The sequence below is a fragment of the Phodopus roborovskii genome, unplaced genomic scaffold (assembly GCF_943737965.1).
Source record: "Phodopus roborovskii unplaced genomic scaffold, PHOROB, whole genome shotgun sequence".
NCBI lineage: Eukaryota > Metazoa > Chordata > Mammalia > Rodentia > Cricetidae > Phodopus > Phodopus roborovskii.
Window position 1 is genome coordinate 2,120,046 of NW_026126618.1, and position 18,068 is coordinate 2,138,113.

General features: G+C 38.4%; 1 protein-coding gene across 1 annotated transcript in view; it reads left to right on the forward strand.

Moving 5' to 3' along the window:
• The window catches only part of Anks1b (ankyrin repeat and sterile alpha motif domain containing 1B), an 878,091-nt gene that overhangs the window by 320,123 nt on the left and 539,900 nt on the right, over positions 1-18,068 (forward strand). Inside the window, exon 12 of the mRNA XM_051206268.1 lies at positions 17,396-17,576. Within this exon, the coding sequence (XP_051062225.1) occupies positions 17,396-17,576 (181 nt within the window). The remainder of the gene's footprint in view (positions 1-17,395; positions 17,577-18,068) is intronic.

The following is an 18,068-nucleotide window of genomic DNA, read 5'->3' on the forward strand; positions in this document are numbered from 1 at the left end:
ATTTCAAACCAAATGAAGGATGAGATGCAGGAATCAGAATAACAAATGTCATAATTTTTTAATCATTTTTGGAACTGATTGGATAATGTCATTCTAGGTATGTGGCTGAATGTACTTGCTGTAAGTTTTCTCTTAAATTAGGTACTTATCCCAGTCATGGACATAGCTGGGTGGGGTGATTTTACCATGGAAGGCATGTGCATGATACTGGCATGCTTGCTCTGGAGAGTGGGGAACCAAACAAGGCTGTTATGAGCATGCTTAGCTCCTACCCCACAATTATTTCTAGATACATGCGTCCAACTCTTTAGGGGAAAGTAAGTGAAGACTGGGGAAATGGATCAAGAAAATTACTCTTGATGGGAAGTAGTGGTGCACGCCTTTAATCCCAGCACTCGGGAGGCAGAGTCAGGTGGATCTCTGTGAGTTCGAGTCCAGCCTGGTCAACACAGCAAGTTCCAGGACAGCCTCCAAAACCCTGTCTCAAAAAAAAAAATTAAAGAAAAGAAAATTACTCTTTTGTGGCACATTATGAACTCAGAGAAGAGCTAAAACTGAGAGAACAACACATCTCATTTGGTCAAAAAACCCGGGGCTTTGGAAAACGCTCATGTCTTTTTGCAGGCATCAAACTATATTTCTCAAGACTGACACAAAGATCTACACTTACAGAGATCCGAACTTAGAGGGCAGTATGATGTGTCCATTTAGCAGAATAATAGTAATAGTTCACTCTTGGGGTCTGTGAGCTTTAACGCGGATATTCAGTATCTCACATGTGTTTATCCCATGGAACTGGCCTTCAAGCCAATGATAAAGCGGTTGGTTATGCCTCTAGCATCGACATCACCACGCTTGTTGCTCATGGGCCTGTCTGGCCACCACACCAGTCCTTATTGCTGTTCACAGTGTTCACAGCTTGTGACTATGACTGTTGGTGACCCCGGTTCCCTCCCACAGTCTGCACAATGCCCTCCAATACTAGGAAAGCGAGCCATCAGGGAGGAAGCTTCCTGGCCAGTCCTGGTTTGATTTCTCTGTGCCCTGTGACCAGCGTATGCGTGCCTTTTGTCAAGTTCTGTTGGATAACCAAGAGCAAAGGCAATAGCCTGCATTGTTTGGGGGTATCCAGGACAATTCAGACCGAAAATTTAAGGGGACATACCCACATCTGACATTTGGGCTTTTAAATTGGGCAACCTATTCTTATCCTACATAGGATAACTCGTGTATGTATATATGCACGTATGTATGTATGTGTTATATATGTATGGAGGTTTCCACTGGGCTTTTTCAAACATTTTGAATGTTAGTTATCTCCTCTCCCAAAGGAATTTTGTCTAATAGAAAATGAGAAATTTTATGAAAACCATATTAATTGCATTATTAGTTATACAAACAAAAATTACAATGATACCCTACTAGCTTGTGAAATTTGTTTTCTTTGATTCTTAAAATTCAGCCAAAAACTCGACAATATATATTTACTGTGTGACCATAAGAATAACTGATATAATTTGGTATGAGTTCTTAGAAGAGTCACATGAGTCTGGGGAGATGGCTCAGTCAGTAAAGGACATGTTTTACAAACATGACCCAGACATGGGTCTCCAGTGTCACCATGTAAAGAAACCTGGGGCAGCCATGCATACCTGCAATCACAGTGCTGGAGATGTGGATACAGAAAGATCCCCGAGACTGCTGGCCAGCCTGTCTGACCAAACCTGAAAACTCCAAGCTCAGTGAGAAACTGTGACCAAAAGAAAAGGTGGGGACAATTGAGAAAGATGTTTGATATAAAGCTCTGATCTCCATGCACGCACACATACACATTCATACCACATCCACCACAAACACACACACCACATACCACATACACACAGACAACACACACCACACATACACACAGACAGCACACCACACACATACATACCACATACACACAGACAACACACACCACATACCACATACACACAGACAACACACACCACATACCACATACACACAGACAACACACCACACACATACATACCACATACACACAGACAACACACACACCACACAATACATACACACACACATACATATACACACATCTCATACACACACACACACACCACATACACACACATACCATGTCTACACAGACAACACATACACCACACACCCCACACATGTAAATCCACCTAACTATAGTTACATATGAAATGATATATTATAATCAATTTAGTAAAAATATGTAAAGGGAGTACTATTTAAAGTAAGTCAAATTATAAAAACAGATATTAGACAATGCACTACTACAAAATACTGACAGTGATTAATAACAGCCTGAAAGGTATTTTCTTATCTTCTCTTCCTTGCACACACACACTCTCTCTCTCTTCTGTCACAACAGTTGCAAATGATTAGTTCAGCAGTCATTTCTCTATTAACTAACAAGAAGTATGAAAAGATAGAGCCTCAGGCTGTCAGTATTGCAAATTGAATGTCAGAGATATTTACTTAACACAAAAACTGTGAACATAAGCCCAAAGGAAAAATCAAATAGCCTTGACTACTAAAAAGTAAATGTTGTAAAGCATCAAAAACACCAATTAAAATAGAAATAAAGTAAAAATGAGGTAGAGCTAGTTATAATAAATAAGCTATTAAATGACCAGTACTTAATATGTAAAAGTCCTTCATGAGAGCACAGTAAGCATATGACAATGGTAGGACATAGGCTAAGGATCAGGATGAAGATCTCAAGAAAGGAAAAGATAAATGTCCAATACATGAACTGAGAAATCCTGAATGCCAAAAAAATGTTACCTGAAATAGCATTTCACCTACAAACTCTTGTCCTGTGCAAGGCATAGTGATGCAGGCATGGACTGATTGTAGAAAAGATTTATACCATCTGTAACTCTAGCGATTCTTCCCATGAACCAAAGAAATGCTTGGAAAAACTGTGGGGGGGGGAATCCTTAAAATATTTTCACTGTAGCAATATTTTTTTCAGCAATATTCTTCAAATGCAAGATCAAATGAAAATATTCACCATTACTTTTTAAATTATTTTTATTTAAATTAAAACAATCTTATTTTGTATACCAATCCCAGTTCCTTCTCTCCCATCCCCCCCCCATTTCCCATCACATTCCTCCCCATCCACTCCCAGGGCAGGGTATCATCAAAGTCTGTCACTTTATTTTGGGCAGGGCCCCGGCCCCCCTCCATGTATCTAGGCTGAGAGAGTGTCTCTTCACGGGGAATGGGTTCCCAAAATCCATTCGTGCACTAGGAATAAATACTGTTCCACTACCAGAGCTCCCCCAACTGACACCCATGTTCTGGGGCCTGGTTTGGTCTCATGCATGTTCCCCAGCTGTCAGTCTGGAGTCTGTGAGCTCACACTTGCTCAGGTCAGCTTTTCTGTGGGTTTCCCCAACATGCTCTTGAGCCCTTTGCTCATCACTCCTTCATCTCTACAACTGGATTCCAGGAGTTCGTCTCAGGGTTTAGCTGTGGGTGTCTGCTTCTGCTTCCATCAGCTACTGGATGAAGGCTCTAGGATGGCATATAAGGTAGTCATCAATCTCATTATCAGGGAAGGGCATTTAAAGTAGCCTCTCCACTGTTGCTTAGATTCTTAGTTGGGATCATCCTTATGGGTCCCTGGTCATTTTCCTAGTGCCAGATTTCTCATTAAGCCCATAATGGCCCCCTCTATTAAGGTATCTCTTTCTTGCTGTACATCTCTGTACTTCCCCCTGTTAGACCATCCTGATCCATTATGTTCTCCTCTCCTCTCCTCTTCTACTCTTCTCTTCCTCCTACCTCTTCTCTTCCTCCGTGTTCTCAATTTACTCAGGAGATCTTGTCCATTTCCCCTTCTTGGGGTGGGGGTAGTCCATGTATATCTCTGTTAGAGTCCTTGTTTACTAGGTTGTGGATTGTAGACTGGATACCCTTTGCTCTGTGTGTAATATACACTTATGAGTGAGAACATACCATATTTGTCTTCCTTTGTCTCTCAGGATGGTTTCTTCTACTTTCATCCATTTGCCTACGGATTTGAAGATGTCAATGTTTTTGTTTGTTTGTTTACCTCTGAGTAGTACTCCACTGTGTAAATGCACCACATTTTCTTTATCCATTCTTTGGTTGAGGGGCATCTAGGTTGCTTCCAGGTTCTTTCTATTACAAATAATGCTGCTATGAACATAGTTGAGCACATGTCTTTGTGGTGTGAATGTGAATCCTTTGGGTATATGCCTATGAGTGGAATTTCTGGGTCTTAAAACTTAATTTACTCATGTAATGGCAGTTAACAAATTATATTTTTCTTTCTCCCTAGTTTCTGGTGTCTCATATCATGAGCCTCATATCTCCAGATGAGAGACAGGGCTGTGAGACAATCTCTAGGACTTTGATGCTTACTTGCAAGAGAATTCTCCTGAAATTTTCTACTTAAAACAGTGGCTGCAATTACCAAACTTAGATGAGATCATTTTATCTTCTTTAATTCCTCCTAACGCCAGTGATTCTCCCTTTAATCCTTCCTTCCCACTGCAGATTGCAATGCATCAGTGAGGTTCGTTTGCATGGACATTTGCAGCTCTGCTTATCATTTTTGAAAAGAGGAATGTAGTTTCTGCCTGTGCTAGACCTTGAAACAAACAAAACAACCACTTCCTTAGTCTAAATTGGGCATTATTCTGGCGTTTCCTTCATCTTATTCCAGTTAAATCAGATAGTGACTTCTTGAGATAAGTTACATGTGTCCTCCATTTCAGCTAAGACAAATACTCAACTGTAAGTATCCATGTTAGAATGTGAACCCAATTTAACCATGCTCTAAACTTGATTAGATCTCCTTAATATGTGAGGAATTCACAGAAACAAATTCACATCATTTGAATTTACTATACAAATGAACTGAATATTTCTTCATTTGCTCATTGATACAGAGATGAAGAAACAGATTTTAGAGTTAAAAGTTATTTTAAGATTTAATGAGATTGTTTTTTAAGAGAAATTTACGCAAAACTATATGTTAGTCTTGTACATATTTGATTTAGAAATTTATTACTTTATGAGTCATTTTCCTGTACCTTATATCATTATGACAATTAATTTTGAGTATTTTTTAAGAGGCATAGTTCAGAGAGAACATAAAAGACTTTTAGTAGGTATTTTGCTACTTAGCAGAAAGAATAAAAGTCATTATCTACAATTAATTTTAATATTAACTTCATTTAATAATATTTATCATCCTATGACAACAAATGCCATGGCACTGACTATAGTTTACTTCAAAGAATGCTATATGTACTTAGCCTAAACTTCAAGCCAGATCAATTATTCAGAGATGTACTTGTAATTTATGTCATCTCAGTAATCCAGAGAAGTAATTATAATTCATGCCATTCAATTATAGAGAGAAATAGTTAAAATTGTCACTTGTTCCTAGCTTAAGCTTTTATTTCTTCTAATATCATATTCTTAGTGATAGACTTCCTGGAAATTGCTTTTATAAATACAATGGGAGAAACATTCTCTTAACTATCCTTTTCTGGTCTATAAGAAAGTCTGGTTATTTGTAGTACAGAGGAAGACATGTTAAGTAATTATCTCAAAGCATGGTATAATGACCTGTGTACTCGTGGCTTTAAACTGTGGAGCAATCCAGGACTACCTGACAGTTCTTCAGTATGCCTCAAGAAGCTTCACTTCTCCTGGTATAAAGTGTGATAAATAACATACATGTAGAATTGTGGTGTTTACATGAGAGAAGACATGTATCACACATGACACAGCATGTGCTCAATGAACACTATTATCATCAGAGATATTTCTTAAGACTTCAAGCAGACAGACTTCTGGGAGCTTCTGAGAAAATGTCATCTGTAAATCATTAAATTATTGTTTGGTGCCATTCTTAAACTGAAGCTGAAGAAATGACAGAAATTACCACCCTCAGGACTGAGCAGAGGATCTCACAGCAGACCCTGAAACATCAAAGGAATATGAAAATTCATTCTGCTCATTTCAGTTTGACAACTCAATTCAAATAGACCATTTTGCTCAAATCAAACTATTACAATTCCCTTCCCCCATATGAAATGGGTGATGTGTATTTGATTACTAGTAGCCTTTCCTAAAAGAATCGAGTATCTAAGCCCTTAGTTTAAGTGTGGAATTATAGCAAATATTTTTTTAAAAAATTAACAATTCTAAGCACTCTCTCCTTAGAAATGAAGAGAGATTCCTAGTAGAGTTTATGAAGTTAGTAATCCCCCATTTCTTTTCCAAAATGGCACATATGTATATGTGCACACTCACACATGTACACAGTTAATACTCACTGCACTAGTTCAGGGGTAGTGGTATCCTATTTATAGAAAAAAGGTCTTATCAAAGTATTAGAGAGCAGAAGGCATCAAATCAATGAAATTTATTTCATAGCTATAATATTTGTTTGATATTGAAAATTAATATTGAAGAAAGTACATAAAATCCTATTAATTGAAACAAAACAGTCAAAAGTCAATGTACATGCAAGTTTCTAAAACTCTCTAAAGAATAGAATGTAGGTAGACTTTCTCAGAATGACAAAGAGCACACATTCTAATGAAATTTTTCAGGCAGCGTTATTCTCAGCTGTAAAAATCTGAATGTGTCTCTTCCATGATTAGGAATAAAGCAAGCATGTCCTTTCTGTCACGGCTGCATTCCACAGACAGTGCTGTAAGGTCTAGCTTGTGCAAGAAAGGCAGAAGGAAATAAATGCACAAAGACTTAAAGAAAGTCAGAGTATGAAATTCTGAAAGAATTAATAAGAATATTTTCAAAAGGAAGTGATAAAGCTATACTTAATTGTCTGTTTGGAAAATGCCAAGAAATGTATAAAAAAATGAGTGATTACCTGCACAAGAACTGCACATGGGCATGTCAACATTCCATCATAGGTGGAGGAGGGTCTTATGAGTTCCACCTCTCTCTGGAGTGCCAATGGCAGCTAATGATGGCTGAATGAAGGGCAGTTATCGTCTTTAGTGGTATGGCTACTATAAATAGTCCAAGGATAAACTAAATAAATTATTTCCACAAAGTTACAGGATGCCAAATATATTTGCAAAACAAATGGTATCTCTGTGTGGTGGTAATGAATGAGTGTACAAAGAATTTTTAAAAATACAATATTATTTATAATCAATAACATCAAAAATTAGATATAAATGAAAACTAAGCATTAGACATGGTATGGTAAATGCAATACTTTTATATTCTGTGGCTTTGGTGTCAAAATTGCTATAACTTTGTAGTTTGTACCCTTTGGCAATTTGTTTTAGCCATAGTTGTTTTTAAGAGATTAGCCATTATACCATAGATAAAATTCCATTTAATATGGCCATGTTAGTTACAATTTTTCGACATTGCTCTGTATTCCTTTTCAATTTGAATTTTCACTTTCATGTCTTTTGTGTCTTTAATTAGAAGCTTTTGACAATAGAATAATGAGTTCTCATTACGAATTCCTATATAGAAATGATATACAACTTCTGTTTGCCTGTAACCTTTTTATTTCCATCTCATTTCTGAAGGTCTTTGGTAGGACCATGCTTTTAAAAAATTATTCTTTCATGGATCACCATTCCCCCCCCACTTCCTAGTCCCTCCCCACTACTTCCTGCTACATCCTCTCTCCCCGAGATCCACTCCTTCTCTATTTCCATTCAGAAAAGAGCAGGACTCCCAGGAATATCAACTAAAGACGCCTCTCTTAGGGTTTGTATTGCTGTGAAGTGACACCATGACCACAGCAGCTCTTATAAAGGAAGACATTCAATTGGGGCTGGTTTACAGTTTAGAGGTTTAGTTATTATTGTCATGTCAGCAAATATGGTGGAGGGCAGGCAGACATGGTGCTGGAGAGGTAGCTGAGAGTTCTATATCTTGATCTGCAGGATGTAGCAGAAGACGACACTGGGCATAGCTTAATAAGAGACCCCAAAACCTGCCCCCACAATGACAGGAATTTATACCAGCTAAATGAAAACATCCCTACACCGAACCCTGCACATGAAATGTGTCGTGGCATCAGTAACTAATAGCTGGACCTGGAACAACCCAGTAACCACACAGTTGTGAAGAGTCAATCATGTACAACCCTGATGTTACCTGGCAAATGAAGGTGCAAGCTATGGAAATGCACTAGAGCTTGGACCAGTCTCAACTGAGAAGAGCCTATTCCCACAGGCTACACACTGCATGGGACTATTTATGTAACATTCTTGACATGATGAATCTAAAGATTATAGAACAGATTTGTGTTTCCTGGAGCTGAGGAGGAGGTGAGGCAGGAGGGAAATGAGTGTGGCTATCAAAGGCACCAAAGGAATCCTGGTGAAGATAGGAGTCTGTTGCTTCTTGACTCCAGCTGAGATGTAGAAGAGTTTGGTGAATTGCTACCCCAGGGGAAACCAGGAATAGGTCACACGAGCTCCTTTCTAATTACTTATTAGAATTACAGTTCTTCAAAAACATACATCTTAATTTAAATGTTAAGCTGTTATTTTTTATAAAGCACTGTGCACATTTATGTGTAACAGTTCCTTTCACCCACACAGTGATATGTACTTCCTATTTTGGTTGCTCAGAACATATCTTCTATAATCAGTTGCATAATTACCTTCCTGCTGTTCTTAAAATGAACCAAATCATTTAAAAAATTTATTTTTAAAAACAAACTGGGAAATAAAGCTGGCCATACTTATTTTTAATCTGGGACATTAAATTTTACATGAACATCTCTGAAATATTAATGTGTGAGTATTTAAAATACTTAATTAAAATAATATTTGCATGATAGCCGTGTTTTAATATGGGTAGAGTTTCTTTTATGAGGTAAACTCCTCAAAATGCTTTCTTATTCCTCAATATCTATATCGAATCTAAAGCTACCAAACATTTTAATGACTGAAACTAAAATCTAAAACTTAATCTTTCATGTATGTGTGTATCAGTCCAGTGCAAGTTCATAAAAAGAAATATATATTCCATATTCTTTGTACTCATGCTTATATATGATAAATATAAGAGGATATGTTAGTAGTAGTTTTATAATGTCTCTTTTAATAAAAGATGAGAATATATGTTAATCCATAACTAAACACATCTATACAAAAATATAATAAATCAAAGAGATGAAAACTAGACATGAATAAGATTCTTAATTTTTTTCTGGCTTATTCATAATAATAAATCTAGTGACTACAGGAATTCAATTTGTAAGGGCTGAGGACATGGCTTATTGGTGAAATCACTTGCTGTGCAAGATTGAAGACCTAAGTTCAATTTTCAGAGCCCATGTAAAAGCCAGATATGTAGTGTGAATATCTGTAGTCCTAGAGCTAAGGAAATGAGAAGTGGCGACAGGATGATCCCTAGAAGCTTGTTGGTCATCTGGTGGAAAATCCAGAAAGACCTGTGGCAAACCAGGCAGAAGGTGAGAGCCCACATCCGAGGTGGTTTCTTGACCTCCACATGCAACCATATTTGTGATAGCTAATCTTAGTTATTAATTTGCATACATTTGGGATCAACTAAACCCAACCGTATGACACCCCTGTGAGGGGTCTTCTAAATTGGATTATTTAAAGCAGGGTAACCCACCCTAAATCTGGGTCACTTCAGGTGGCAGCTCACATAAAAGGTCATAGAAGATGGACACTTTTGCTTTTTGCCCACTTGTCCGCACTCTCACTGGGAAGTTTATTTATCCTGTTGTTGTGACTAGATTCCAGAATAGACTGAAAACCATCAGCAGTCCAGAGATCATCCTGGACTCTAGCAGTAGATTGACCTACAGAGGTTAAAAACTCTTGGCTGAATAACTTCTGGATGCTTGGACTTTCCAACAGGAGACAGCCATTGTTGAACTCCCAGACCATAGCTTGTAGGCCACTCTAATAAACCCCCATTTTAACACACACACACACACACACACACACAAACACACACACACACACACACACACACACACACACACACACAGTTTTCATTCTATCAGTTCTCTTTCTTTAGAGAAATTAATATGCACACATTAACTTAAGTTCAAAAAGGACACACTCTGTAAAAGTTGAATTGCTTGTCTTCTATCCACTTCTATTGTCTTTCAATGCCCTTTAAAGCAATACCGGTGTTTTTAGTCAATGCTTTACTTAACAATGAAATGGAGAATTCTCATTGATGCATAGATATTAGGCTACTAGCTCTACTTGTAAGTTTTTATTTGCTTCTTTTATTTTATCTATATAATATTATGACCTGGAGTCAGGATGGGAGGGTCACTCAGTTTCAATTCCATACACCTGTTTTAATTTTGGCTGATTCTAAGATCATACCTGCATCTGAAGTCCCCAAAATGGAAAGAATAAGACTACATATTTTCATCTTCCCATCCTTCCTTCCCCCCTCCTTTCCTACCTCCCTACCTCCCTCCCTCTCTCAGTCTCTCTTTCTCTTGGCATATCTCACTATTCACTAAATAGCTCTGGCTGTCCTGAAACTTGCAGAGATCCACCTGCCTCTGCCTTTGGAGTCTGGAGTAAAGGATGTTCTACCATGCTCAGGTTAGATCTACTCATAATACCAACATTCTAATCTTTAAAACATAACTTCTGCTCATAAGTATATGACGTTTATTTACATCTATTTCAACCCCTGGGTGGAAATTACATATGTATGTTTGACCATAATCAGGAAAGTAAGATGGTATTTTATATACCTGAGTACTAGAATTCTACATTACTAGACCATCTAGATTCTGCATATGAAATAGGAGACACTTGACCTTCTGAGCTGGAATTACTTCACCAATTTTGTCTGTACCATTCATTTTCCTAGAGATAGCATGTGTTTGTTCTTTAAGGCTGAAGAAAACACTGCATATGCATGCCATGTTCTCTTTATATGTACATCTGTGGATGTGTATCTGAATGTAATCCATAACCTGGCTACTGGTTGAGTCTCAATAAACATAGGTACTCAGGTGTTGTTGGTAAATGCTAGCTTGAGTTCCTTTGACTGATATTCAAAAGTATCTTCCATGCTGGTTTCCATGGTGACTGCACACTTTCCTCTTCAACAGTGTGTAGGGATTCCTTTTGAACACCTTTGGCAGTATTTCTAAGAATGGGCTGTTTAAAAATATTTGGGAGGCAGCATTTATAAGTTAAAGGAAAACAAATTTGTATTTAAAATGCCCAAGAATTGTTTGTTTTCCTTTTGGCCCTCTGATTTATCTCCAGAGCTTAGAATGGGGCTTAGCACATAGCTGATGGCTAATGTTCATTTGTTGAACAACTAGATAGAAGTAAAGGAAGCTGTTTGCAGGTGGAAGTTTTCATTGGGACTGCTGGCTCCCCAATAACCACACAGAAACTAATTTTAATTATAAGTGTTCAGCCAATTGTGTAGGTTTGTTATTAACTAGCTCTTATAAATTAAATTCAGCCATATTTCTTTCTTTCTTTTTTTTTGGTTTTGTTGTTGTTGTTGTTGTTGTTTTGTTTTGTTTTTTTCTGAGACAGAGTTTCTCTGTGGCTTTGGAACCTTCCTGGAATTCACTTTGTACACCTGGCTGGCCTCAAACTCACAGAGAGTTCTCCCTCTCAAGTGCTGGGATTAAAGGTGTGCACCACCACCTCTCAGCCTACCCACACTCTTCCATGTGGTGATGCCTTCTTTCAGTATGGCATGTTCATCTTTCATCTTGCTTCTCTGCGTGTCCTGGCAACCCCTGACTCCCCCTTCTTCCTGTGTCCACAAGCCCCACCCACCTGCCACCTGCTCCAATACTGGCCAGTCAACTCTTTATTAACCAATGAGAGTAACACATATTCACGATGTACAAAAAGATTGTTCTACAACAGCTTTTCAATGCTCCTAGACTATAAAACAAGACCCAACATAGCCACTTATAAAGGACTCTAGGAGGACATAGCCACTTGTAAAAGACTCTAGGAGTAAGGAACAAAGCCGTAGCAGCATGGGGGAATGCCCAGGTAACATGGTAATAAAGAAGCAGATCAAGGACATAAACATACAAACCAGTCTACATTCATAAATGTATTATATGATAAATTCCATTTCACATTAGTGCAGAAATCAGGATACTGGTACAACACGTTGTCATTTGGGGAAAATATTTGTAATTAAATCCAAGTTACCATATACTATATGCTAGGAATGTGCCAGGTTGATGAAGGGCCTTGAAACAATTGCTCAGGATGTCACTGTCTTACCATCTAATCTTGTTCCAAACAGTGCTTAGGGACACACCTGGATATATTGAGACACCGTGCCAGTGGGTAGGGGTCTAGAAAGCCTGTCATCTTCATGGTGTTCTATCAGTGTCACAGCTAATTTCCTGGTAGTCAGCGGTCTTCCCTGAGAACTCATTCTGAACCTTGGTTTCACCAGGTTAATTTATTTAATATTACAGTTGACTATTGCGAGTGCCACTCTGTGTACTGACACCACTGTGTCCCTCCAGATCTGCTTGACATTTGGTTAGGATGGTATCTTAAACCCCTTATAATTGAATTAGGCAATTTCAAATGATTTAAAATCAACTTAAATTTAAGTAAGAGGATTTTTTTTCAAATGCCCATTAGTTAAATAATTTGAAAATGATAAAAGGAGCATAAAATGGATCTTGGAAGTTTAGGGAAAGTTTGGAAGGTTCTTTCTCATTTTAGTCAGAAGAGGATCACATCCACGTGGTCTACCATAATGACATGCACTCTCTAATGTTGCATCAGAATGTATTTCCCTTACATCTTTATGTACCACAATATTCCTATAATAGGCACAGACTGGTGAAGATAATCCAAAATTAGTTTAACAAACACATATCCCCCTCACCATGATCAGTCCGTGTGAGAGGGTCTGGCCTCTTTGCTGTATACCAAATGAATCACACCGGGCCCTACTTTCAGGTCCAGCCTGTGCTAGGGTTTAGTGCTTTTGGATCTAAACTAGGTTTTTTATCTCTCTCTTTGTTTTGCCAGTGAGGTCCAGGGGCAACAGCATATGCCTTGACTGTGAGTCACTCATCTATTGTCTTGCCTTCTGTTGGGTCAACTTATGGGGTGGGATTCTTGACTAATGACTCCCTAAGCCTGGTGCACCCACCTACCCTAATAACTGTCAGGAAGGATCCAACAACCCACATGCTGTGAGAGGTCCCATACATTAGGGACAAGAGACATGAAGTGACAAGTTAAAAGCACCCTGTAGTGAGAGGTCATGGAAAATGTTTCTTTTTTGGTGGGGGGGTTCTTGTGCATATGCTTTGGGAACAAGAAGTCTACTTTCCATGTTGTGCTGGTTCCAACGATGCTGCCCAGCAAATCCTACATCTCTGAGGACATTCCAGTGTTTTCTATTCTGGCTGTTCAGAGACATTCTTTTAATAACTCTTTTGCAGGGGCTATAAACTTGCTCTATAAGCGACAAGAAAGTAACATAAAGTAAGATAATGTAGGCTTTGTGGTCCTGTGGTCTCTATGGCAAACACTCACTCTGCTATGATAACAGAAAACAGTCGCAGGCGGTACACCAATGAACGGACATGGCCTTGTTCAATAAAGCTGTTTGTGCTGTGTGACGTTTCTCACATGTCAGCAAAAACTTCTTTGAGTTGTCTTCGACAACTAAAAAGGTGAAAAACGTTTTTAGCTCTTAGGTGTTACAAAAATCTACAGGCAGGGGTGAGTCTTACAAATAAACAAGTCTTTGGAAAACAGGAGATATAGGTACTAGACCATCAGGAAGAGAAATGTCACGGGTGGGCGGGGGGAGATGCCCCATGAACACAGTTCAGCTGATACATGGACACTTAGCAGGCGCCATCTGTAATGTCACTGCACCTGTGATAACTCCTCCTTGTATCTAAATGCTTAGCAGCATTCCATTTGTGTGATTAAATTAGAATGGTTTATTTGAGTGTGGGTCGCTAAATGTTTCTTCAAAGGGTCAGGCAGCAAATCTTTGAGTATTATTGGTAGTATAATTATGCAATGCTCCCAATGTGACATGATATCAGCCATGATCAATGAGTGAATGGATGGAGTGATGTCTCAGGAACAGGAAGAACACAGGTCACGATGCCATAGTGTGCTGACTCCAATCTCAAAGCATTACTTAACAAATCATTTTCATTGCTTCCCATGCACAGGAAGCTTCAGGCAAAAGAACTACCTCTTCCCTATGTCTTATGCCAGCCAATAATATAGTCCATAGTCAGTTTGGTGGAAGTAGCTAAGACTGAGATCAGATAGTCTCTGCTCAGCGGTTTCCCTTTGGAGTTCCTCTTATCCTGTGTTCTAGCCTCAAGATTCTTCCTCTGAAGCTACATTTTAGAGTGTGATCATAGTTTCCAGCTCAAATAAAAAGCAAGATGTATCATATAGATTTGAAAGAGTATGAACATGTATTGAGCAGTCTACATTGGGTAACTTCCGCGTACAAGTATGCATCCCATGTTACTTCTCATTTAGATGTTTAAACATTTGTGTTTTCCACAAAGTAATGTCTGCTGACATTCACCCAAATGAGAAATATGTCACTGGAGGCCTCTTATCCAAAAGCAACTGTCACAGCCTATCATATGCCAAGTCCCAAAGAGTTAACTCCACTATATTCTTCCAAAAACACATTGTCTCTATCCAATTGCTACCATTTTTACTACAACAGCCTTTGATGCTCTGGTTGGAATTGTTGAAAATGGTCCCTGACCAGTTTCCCTTGCTTTGACTCAGACCAATCATTTTCTAAGTACTAAAACAAGCTTACCCAAATAATGTAATTAAGAAGCACACTTCCTCATCAGTATAGTTCCTTAACATTTTTTTGAATAAAATACAAAATCTTTTGTGTGGCAATGTAAGTCCTTTACGTGTGAGTGTCTGCAATTTCCAATATTCTGTTTCCTGAACACAACACGACTTTCATATACTTTGGATTACATTGTGAACCTTGCAGAGTTTTGACCTTCCTTTCTCTCCATTTGTGTGTGTGTGTGTGTGTGTGTGCGTGTGTGTGTGTGTGTGTGTGTGTGTGTGTGCGTGTGTTGTGTTGTGTGCCTGTGTGTCTTGTACCTCTGCTTCTTCAAGATTCCATTCAGCTGTGAGTCACCTGGCAGTGATGCTTTTGAAATGCCCGCCCTGTGGTAGAAACCCGCCAGTGGATTCCCTGATTTCTGTCCCCTTCCTGCAGCTCCTTTATATACTGTACCATCTCTTCCCCCCATGTGTTATTCTCCTCCCACTGAAGAGCTATAATGTCACTAGTTTATTGCTATTGCAGTACTTGCCCTGTTATCTCCAATTAGTGTACATGCAGGAATATTTGTAGGATGAATTAATGCAGCAAAATTAGTCCATTTGTCTTCATAATTACACAACATCTTGTGTTTTAATGCAATTAGAATTGTGGGAAGCTGAGGTTTAGAAACATATATTTAAGAACCATTTAGATGGAGATCATATACATCAGTATATGACCTTTAGAATGCTCACGGGAAGGAACATTAGTGGGAAAGCAGTCCATTGGCCATATAGAAAGGAAAACAAAACAGCAAAACAAAATCTTGACTGATGGGTATATCTGATTCTATTAGTGCCCCTGTAATAGCTTGCGCCTCCTTAATGGCTGCTACAGAGTACAGTGGAAAGGACATTGAATGTGAAACTGAGATTCAGTAGCCCCAAGGGCAGGCATTTCATGAGAAACCAAGCCTGACATTAAATCCTCATCTTTCATACTTTAAAAGCAACTGAATCTTGCGTGGGTACTAATCTGAATTCTGTTACTGAGTTGTGTCATAATAATAAACGACTTGCATACTCTTATACAACAATTTTGTGCCTCTCAAGCTTTTTAAAATAATAAAATTGTGAAAGAGTAAAGTATATTTTGATCATTTCATTTCATGCCCTCCCTATATTTTTAGATATCTAATTTAAAAATAACACACGATGACATAGAAGAGACACCATATTTGAGTTTCTATAAGAAAATGATCTCTGAAGATAGTTATCCAAACATTTTGGAGCAATAAAAACATTAGTAAACTGAAGGTTATTATACTATGAAGAATGTGAATGGATGACAAACTATTGCATAAAACTTACATTTGCTGTCCTATTATTTATTTAAGAAAGAATATTTTACTTATATAAATAAGAATAGTACAAAGTAAAACTTGGGCTGATTTTTGGAAAAGGTACACAGATCTGAGGGCCAAAGGATTGTACTTTTTCTTAAGTACAATGCCCTAAGCTCTAGTGGGCAAAAAGAATGGGAAAATGATTAATACTGTTGTGGAAAAAAAACGCAGAAGGCTCCTATAGGGAGTAATCTGTGACCGACAGAGAGCATAGATTATATCTGCAATTGTGCCATGATTTTAACTTTTATGTTTAAATTGACTGTTCTTGCTATTTGGGGATTAATTAAAATACTTAAGAAAGAAAATCAAAGTTCACTACAAATACCAAGTAAATTCTTAGATCCTAGAAAATGTTCCATATCACTTTACTTAATTCTCATGATTTAATTCCAGCATATGGTACTTGGGGATGCTATCTAATGCCACCAATTCCTTGGACTATATAAAGAAACAAAAAATGGAACTGCCTTAATTATACTTCAACGTTGAAGGGACCTTTTGATATTAGAGTCTGTTTCCTCAGGGTCTAGTGAATGACATATGTTTAATGAGTGTTAGTTGAAGGAAAGGTGACTTAAAGTTGTAACTTTCAAAGTTGATTATTGGGAGAAATTCTGTGTAAATCTTCCATGGAAATCAAATAGCCTGATGTAGCATACCAACTGTGCCCTAACACTTTTAATTATACCACTTTTCACTATCACCAACGGATTGGTTGTTGTCTCTTTGTACTGTACTGTGCTGGCTAGTTTTATATCAACTAGACACAAACTAGAGTCCTCAGAGAGGAGGAAGCCTTGATTGGGAAAAAGCCTCCCTAAGACTGAGCTGTAGGCAAGCCTGTAGGACTGTAGTAATTGATGAGAGAGGGCCCAGCCCATTGTGGGCGTGGCCACCCGTGGGCTGGTGCACCTGGATTCTATAAGAAAGCAGGCTGAGCAAGCCATGGGGGCAAAGCAGTAAGCAGCTCTCTGTGGCCTCTGCATCAGCTCCTGCCTCCGAGATCTCACCCTGCTTGTGTGCTTGCCTTCACTGCTTTTGTTGGTAAACTATTGTATGGATGTATGAATGACATAAACCTTTTCCTCCTCTAGTTACTTAGACAGTGAGGTAGGGTTAAAGGCAAGTATTATTGTATTAATACTCTGGTCATCTTGTTTGTTTTAGCCAAAACAACGAACATCCATTGTATCTTCTCTGGATTTCCAACGAATGAATCATAACCAAGAATACTTTGAAATCAGCACATCCACAGGGTGTACCAGCTTTACTTCTAGCCCTCCCGTTAGCCCACCCACATCTTCTGTGGAAACCACAGAAGTCAAGAACGAGGGAGCTGAACACACAGGTAAAACAGTTCACTTTATGCAGCTATACTTTTGAGCTCTGGTGATTAAGAGAAATCTGCATACAAATTGTATTTCTGGTTCACATTATATGAGTACCGGCATAGGGCATTAATAATTTTTATCATGGTATGGGTAATTATTGTATTTATTACAATAGTGGTCTTTCCCATGTTGACATCAATATAACAGCTTAATATTAATATGGTTGAGGAACAGCCGAGGGCCTAGAAATGCTTTTTTTCTTCCACTACTGTTCACTGCTTTCCCACAGTCTTATCAGCTGATCAACTCATGGACCAGTTGATAGCTACTTTGGGATTGGAGAACCCTTATCAAGTATATATGGTAAGACTGAGCTGGACACTGTTGCTAAGATAGATGTCACCTCCTTAAACCCAAGTGAATTTGGAAGGGATGGGTGGAAGGGGAAGTATTACCACCCACTAGGGAAAGTACTCTGTTTCTATATAATCAGGTTCACGGTGTTTCTG